The sequence below is a fragment of the Merops nubicus genome, unplaced genomic scaffold, assembly GCF_000691845.1.
Source record: "Merops nubicus isolate BGI_N331 unplaced genomic scaffold, ASM69184v1 scaffold8590, whole genome shotgun sequence".
Taxonomy (NCBI): Eukaryota; Metazoa; Chordata; class Aves; order Coraciiformes; family Meropidae; genus Merops; species Merops nubicus.
Window position 1 is genome coordinate 33,658 of NW_008580827.1, and position 7,793 is coordinate 41,450.

Consider the following 7,793-nt stretch of genomic DNA (forward strand, 5'->3'; position numbering starts at 1 on the left):
CCCACTGCCTCTAGGCCGGGCCCCATCCAGCTGCTCCAGGACAGCCCCCCTCGCAGCACAGCCCAGGAAGAGTTATCACCCCCTGCCACACCCAGCGCTGCAGACGAGGTCCAGGGAACATTCTGTCATTACGTGAGTGTGTCAGCAGTTGATCTTGTGTGCTGAGAAACTCAAGATGTGAAAGACAGGGTCTGGCACCAGCTGCTCAGCTGGAAGTAACTGTTCCCTTCACTGCCCCTCCCCATGGAGGAAGGAACGGTGCAGATGGAGCAGCACAGCTGCTGAGGGAGGGGTGCTACCTGCTCATGGTGTCAAAGGACAGCATGGCACATTCTCAGATGCTGTAGGGAGCCAAGGAGAGCAGGGTAGGAAAGCTAAGGAACACAACAGTACTTTAACAGCGTATGGACAGAGCAGTGAACTTCCCTTCCTCCCAGCAGCCAAATATATTAATGTGCTTAGCACAATGTTTCTGGGTCTACATTTAGTATTGCAAGGTTTTTATCTTTCTACATGATGTTTGGAGCACCCCTTAGCCAGTACTGGTTTTACTAAGAGAAGCTGTTCTGTATGGGTGTTTTCTGTGACCAGCCGCTTGTCTCAGATATGTTATGAGTCACAGATTCACAGACAGACATGTTCATCACTGGGGCAATGGCTAATACAGTGCAAAAAGTGTAAAGTAGAATCTTTGTGTCTGATTAAGTGCTAGTAAGTCAACCAGCTTACTCAGGGTACCTGTTGTTAACACAGAACCAGAAACACCTGGTGGGAGGTCTCCTGTGCAGCCACAGAGGCAGTGGAGGCAGGCAGCTGACCTAGGCTCACGTTTCTTCAGCTGGGGTTACTCCAAACATCACCCTGTTCCTCTATCCCACCAGCCAGGAGCACTTGCCTCCAGACAAGGAGGTAAGTTGAGGACTACAGCTATTTACCGTATCTGGATCAGACATTCCCCATTGAATTACAACCCATTGTCTTGTGCACATCAAATCACAACAGCTAAAGGTGTTTAAACGCTTGTGGATTGATTGCAGGATTGTGCTTTTGCACAAACAGTTTTAAATTCAACATGGAATGCCATCAGAAACGTGACTTTTTAAACAGCCTTCACAAATTAAGAATATTCATGTAGATCTTCAAGATTCCTAGAGATAATTATGCAATATGGTTGGGAATAAAAATCTATGATGCATCACGCCCATCCCATGCATAAATGACATAACATTTTGTGAAGCATGGTGGTTGCAGTAGGTACTCACGTGGGATCCATAGCAGAACAGGTCCATACCCAGCTCATACCCCATCCCATAGTCACACTCATCATTAGCAAACTGAACAAAGGTCAGCATCTCCTGAATGGGGGCAAAGGCCTTCAGTCTCTCATCATCAGTCGGAGCATCGACAATGGCCTTACAAATTTTTTTAAGATTAGCTGAAAAAAACCCAAAAGATATTTAGCTGTTTAAATAATGAAATTTAGTATTGAGCAGAAGTTGTTTGTGGTAAACACACCCGTGCTGTGCTGATGACTCCAAGTGGGCACACCCTGAGCTACTGGTGAAGAAGCTTCCCCCTGTCCTTTGCTGTTCATTCGTGCCACGTGCCCATCTGTCTCAGTTCCCCACACTGACATGAGCACCTGTGTGCTCAGCTTTCATCAAGGAACTAACTGGTCAAAACAACACTGGGAGATCAGGGGAGAAGAAATAAACCCAAGAATCACACACAATCACAGAATGTTAGGGGTTGGAGGGGCCCCCCAGAGATCTTGGAGCCCAACCCCCCTGCCAGAGCAGGACCATCTAGTCTAGGGCAGGTCACACAGGAACACATCCAGATGGGTCTGAAAAGTCTCCAAGGAAGGAGACTCCACAACCTCCCTGGGGAGCCTGTTCCAGTGCTCTGGAACCCTTCCAGCAGAGCAGTTCTTCCTCATGTTGAGGTGGAACTTCCTGTGCTCCAGCTTGTATCCATTGCCCCTTGTCATACTGCAGGGCACAAGTGAAAGGAGGTTGCCCCTTCCTGACACCCAGCCCTCATGTATTTATACACATAAATTAGGTCCCCCCTAAGTCTTCCTGAAGGTAGTTCAGATTTTGTCATCTACTTCCTGCCTGGCTGCGACAACAGAAAAGAGAAGGTAACCTGACCAACTATTTCAGGAATTGTTATTTCAGACTTGGCATGTGTCATTGATTCTCATCTAGTTCATTTAAAGAAAAAACTTTAAGCTCAAGTGTGATGGTGAAGACTTCTGCCTTATACTCCCTCCTATTCTTTGAGTAGGGAGTGTGAAGGCAGTTTGGGTTTTGCAGAGTAGTTGTGTGACCAAAGGCTGTTTACTTAAAGCAGAATAACGTAGCAAACAAGGTATTTACCATTTGTTTCAGGAAGTTCTCTGTATCCAACATCATTTTTGTCTACAGGAACAACAAGGCCTGCTCCATGAAATGCTTTGGTCACCACCTACATAAACAGGAAATCAAATGCAGCACTGTAAATCAACACTGGCATAAAACCTCTCACCTCACTAAACATTAACACCTGACTACTGGTGGTCAAACCTAACAGTGCCCAGGCTCCAAGTTTCAAATGATATGGCACTTTCTTTTAAGTACTTAAATTTTGAACTAAATGGAAACTCCATTTCAGTCAAGGTCTGAAATCCAGGAACCCTTGCAGTCACTTGTGTAGCACTGTATTACATTTGTTTAGACACCTCATACCATAATTATTTCTGATGTGAAAAAATGCTATTATTAATCCATATCATCCTCAGTGGTCCTGTTTTCAACAGATCCAACTCAACTGTTGACAGAAATCTTCACTTCAGAGCAGTTTCCTCCATGCTCCTCATTTGCTTTAGGTTTTAGACTATTTCCCTCATTGCATTGGCAGTTTTGTTTTGGGCTGTTTTTAATTTTCCATCAATTGAATGCCAAGCTACAGTTTACAAAAGTAAAGTGTTTTGATTTAATCCTATTATTTGGAACACACTTGTATTCATCTTTTCTCTCCTGAAGTTTTATAGAGAGCCGATCAGCTCTGGAAATTCCTACAGGAAACAGTGTTACTGACTATGAGGAAGAAAAATAAATAAAAGAACGAGGCAAGTAAATGAAAAAAAAGTTTAACAGAAGTTAGTTCTCTCCAGTGGATAAGGGGAGTCATACTTTCTTATCTCTCTGTTTCATCTTCATGGTTTTTTGTTCCAGAGAATAACCCAGTTCTTTCGCTCTTTTTGTTAGCTTTTCATCTATGTCTTTCAAAATAGCATTTTTCTTTTTATCAGTCACTTCCTTAAGTTTTTTTGACAAAAATAATCTGCAAACAGAAAAAAAAAAAAAAAACAGCTTAAAAGAACTTAATAGCAAACATTCAAACAAATAGCTTTCTAATCACTAAACCTCCAAATCTTCAGATGGAGGCTAGCAGTCACGGGGTTATTTCTATACACAATTGAGGAATGCAAGCCTCTGAACAGGAAGAAAGAAAACAAGTTCAGCACAGACAGTACTTCAGCACTTCCTACCTGCAGTTGCACAAAACAGTTTATGCAATGTGCAGGTGCTGGAGGTTCTCCTGGGCTCAGCAGTCGTTCACCTGTCTACCTTACTGATCAGGTTTGCTTCTGCAGTGCTGTACACACTACTTGTCATCCAAGTCATGCACACAAACACCTATTTATGGCTTTCGTCACGGTGCTTCCAAAACAAATGTCCCCATTAAACTCTGCACTACACAAGGGTTCTTTTGCAGAAGCTGTTCTTCAGCAGGCTGTCACTGACACGTGTCTGTCCTTAGCTTCCAATTTTTAACCCAAGGGTGATGAAATGTGTTGTTTGTATTCATGATGCAGGAGCATGGAAAGCTTCATGAATCACGCTGAATTACCTACCCATATCAATGTTATCCCACCCAAGGTCAGAAACATCACTTCTTGTAGTTCTTCATTATATACAAAAACAAATTAGCATTTTTTATGTAGCAAAGAATGAGAACTAAATGCTAGTCAGTTATTTCAATATTCAGATTACCTTCACCACTGTTTAAGATGCCCCTTCTTTACTTTTTCTTTCCCTATGAAGTATTTTAACACACCCAGTGGGCATTTTTTCTCTACAGAGCCTATCCCTGCCAATATGATTAACAAATAAGATAATTAACACACATCTAACTTAGTTGTAAAAGAAACACTGTCAAGGAGTCTATTAATGCTTTTGAGAACACCTTAAAGCTTGCTAGCAGAAGGAAAAAATAAGTGAGGGCTTCCTGACAAAGAAAGATAGGCAGTAAGTTAGCTGCACTACTCCACACTACATCTTCCAATTAGCAGTTTCTCTTTTGCTTGACTCTTCATAAATAAAAGTAAGCGTGAACCTTACTTGACTGCAGCAAAGACATTATCACCAACTTGTGAGATCACACAGCTTTTCTTGGCTTCGCTTGCACCAACCCACACTGGAAGCTCATCTGGCACATCTCTGTTTATGAAAAAGTACAGACAAGTAGTTAAGCTGTGTCCATTTCTCCTATTTATTTCAAAGTTAAATTAATCTGCCTCATCACCACACTGCCATCTCCTTTAGAAACCTAACAATAAGTGCTCTTAGATGTAAAGCTCTGAAGTCTTAGAGCATGACTTTGAAAGGAGCTCGTATCAATGCACGCAGAGAACGCATGTTCCCTGTATTTCACAAGGCTTGACTTTTTTTTCTAAGTATTATGACAATTACTATCTCAAAGTGCTCTGGAGGGTTGAGAAAGACAGTTTAGTAAATATGTAAACCTAGTCCTCAATATCTATGATCTTTTTTAATAGAAGATATCAACACGTGTTAATATCTTATTGCAGAGGAGAAAGATTCTTGTTTGGCAACAGCCCGCAGCTCTCAAATCCTGTCTTGGGGCTGGGAGGAAAATATAAAGAGCTACATGTAACTACAGTCCAGCAAGAGCATGTATTAAGTAAAGTACCTGAAATATCCCATGTGATATTGTGTTTTGCTATCCCCCACAATTATAGTCTGGAATTCTGGGGGATCATAGAAGAATCTCCAATGAAGATGGAAATTTGGATCTGTCGAGTTTGCTTTTTTGTGTTTTCCAGCAAGAATATCATAAGGTCCAACCAGTGTCAGTCCAACACTTGACACAAGCGCATCTGAAAAGCAAAGCACAAACTGGTCTCCTTTCTGCACAGTGCACATTAAACCAGGAAGTTCCTATGTCACTCAAGTATCAAAAGCTTCCACAAACCCAAACAGTCAAAACCCTGTTCACAAGGCAAGGAAAGCTGAGACATTCTTTTATTCAGACAGCTCTCCTTCAACAGTTAGGTTACTACACACCTCAGACCAAGTAGTGGCCAACAGCTCAATGTCCAGATAGAGATCAGTAACAAGTGGTGTCCTCCAGAGGCACACAGCAGGGCCAGTGCTGTTTACTGTCTTCACCAATGACACAAAAGGTGGCATGGAGTGCACCCTCAGCAAGTTTGCAGGGGACACCAAGCTGAGTGGTGCTGCTGACATGCCAGAGGGATGGGATGTCATCCAGAGGGACCTGGACAAGCTTGAGCAGTGGGCCCATGTCAACCTCTATGAGGTTCAACAAGGCTGCACCTGGGCTGGGCAATCCTCAGCACCTGTAGAGGACTTGGGGTGGTGGCAGATGAAAAGCTGGACATGAGCTGGTGCTGCTGACAAGCCAGAGGGATGGGATGTCATCCAGAGGGACCTGGACAAGCTTGAGCAGTGGGCCCATGTCAACCTCTATGAGGTTCAACAAGGCTGCACCTGGGCTGGGCAATCCTCAGCACCTGTAGAGGACTTGGGGTGGTGGCAGATGAAAAGCTGGACATGAGCTGGCAACGTGCACTCACAGCTCAGGCAGCCAACTGTATCCTGGGCTGCATCAAAAGAAGTGTGGCCAGAAGCTCAAGAAAGGTGGTTCTGCACCTCTGCTCTGCTCTGGTGAGACCCCACCTGGAGCACTGCATCCAGTTCTGGAGTCCTCAGTACAGGACAGACACGGAGCTGCTGGAGTGGGTCCAGAGAAGGGACACACAAACAATGAGACCCAAAGCACCTCTGCTATGAAGATAGGCTGAGAGAGGTTGTTCAGCCTGGAGAAGAGAAGGCTCCAGGGAGATGGTACTGTAGCCTTTCAGTACTTAAAGGGGGCCTCCCAGAAAAACGGGGACCTTCTTTTTCACAGGGCTGGTTTCAACAGGACAATGGGTAATGGTTTTAAACTAAAAGAGGGGAGGCTTAGACTAGACAGAAAGATCTTATTTACAGTGAGGGTGCTGAAACACTGGCACGGGTTGCCCAGAAGAGGTGGCAGAAGCCCCAACCCAGGATGCATTCAATGTGAGCTTAGATGGGGCTCTGAGCAACCTGATGTAGTTACACATGTCCCTGTTCACTGCAGCGTGCTTGGACTAGATGACCTTTAAAGGTCCTTTCCAATCCAAACCATTCTATGATACTAAAATAAACTATCATTTCTAGAGCACCCAGGGATACCACATTCTATTACATAATAGATTTGGGGAAGTTGAAACCTGGATTGGTATGTGCAAGCTCAGTTACGTACTAAACATTTTCAATGCACTTGCAAGAAAGACAGATGTAGACAACATTTAGTCCCTTTACATGGGACTAATTACATGATTTATGTAACTTACTTTACAAGGCTTGAAGTGTACCAACATCTTTGTGATTCTCTACAGTATTCTTGTTTACACTCGTATAAATATCCTGCATCTTAACTTAGAACTGAGAAGGCACCTGACCACCTCCAGTTTCCCAGCCTTCAGGCTCGTTGTGAGACTGAAAGTTAGAAGAGGAAAAATATATTTAAAAACCCACCACTTGGTTTCTCAGGATTTAGTTCTTCACAAAACTTCCAGAACTGATAAAAGTCTTCAGGCAGCCTAAGGCGATAGCATGCTTCTGCTTCCTGACGAAGACTACCGTGGGTATCTGCCTGATCTGACCTTCTCTTCTTGACATCTCCATTTTTTTCACACTGCAGGTTTAAAAAAAAGAAAGAAAAAAACAAACACCCACACCCCCAAGTGATTTAATTGCTTTCTGTCAGTTCTACTGCAAGTTTTACAAAGTTTTCGTATTAATCGAGGGACAATGATTAAAACCATTAAGTCATGATTGTTACTTAAACCAGCATATATACAGATTAGAACATCTGCTTTGGATAGAATCCCTTAAAAGTGCATTATCTGACAAGTGCTAAATGCATATGAAATAGCAAAGAGCTCCTTTGATATTAATGGCTCAAGAGAACCAGGAGAAGCACTTTTATTAGTTAATCGAATAAAGGACTAAGTGATCACAAAGATTAGTCTAAGTTCTACGTTATTTTAAAATTACCATTTGTGATCACACAGCAGCTTGCATCCAGAACCTTGTGTGTTACAAACAGTTGGAAGCAGGGATACTATTTTATCATGTTTGGTGAAACGACACAACAAAAATCCTGCAACTCTCTACTATCTGAACCACTCTGCTATTCCACATCTGGGCTGGGGCAGTTTATAGCACAGCGCTTGAGAAGTAGCTTAAAGTTTAAGTTGTTTCAAAAAACCCATGTAACACAAACTGAAGCAGGCTAGGAAATGATCCACTCAGGCACGCACAACCCTAAAACGGCAACTACCTCATTCCCACACACGGCTCCAAGGGTTGGTAGCGATCCCTGCCCCCGTTTTAAGGAATCTTAATAAAAATTAAAATTAAAGAGCAAGTTTTCTTTCCTCGTTAGGA

At 43.0% G+C, this 7,793-nt stretch overlaps 1 protein-coding gene across 1 annotated transcript in view; it reads right to left on the reverse strand.

Moving 5' to 3' along the window:
• Positions 1–7,038, reverse strand: part of LOC103774258 (chromosome unknown open reading frame, human C4orf27) — a gene marked incomplete at its 5' end in the record, with an annotated part of 8,053 nt that extends 1,015 nt beyond the window's left edge. The window contains 6 exons of the mRNA XM_008941686.1: positions 1,263–1,435; positions 2,382–2,469; positions 3,177–3,327; positions 4,389–4,487; positions 4,981–5,167; positions 6,879–7,038. Of these exons, the coding sequence (XP_008939934.1) occupies positions 1,263–1,435; positions 2,382–2,469; positions 3,177–3,327; positions 4,389–4,487; positions 4,981–5,167; positions 6,879–7,038 (858 nt within the window). The remainder of the gene's footprint in view (positions 1–1,262; positions 1,436–2,381; positions 2,470–3,176; positions 3,328–4,388; positions 4,488–4,980; positions 5,168–6,878) is intronic.
• Positions 7,039–7,793: the final 755 nt, after the last annotated feature.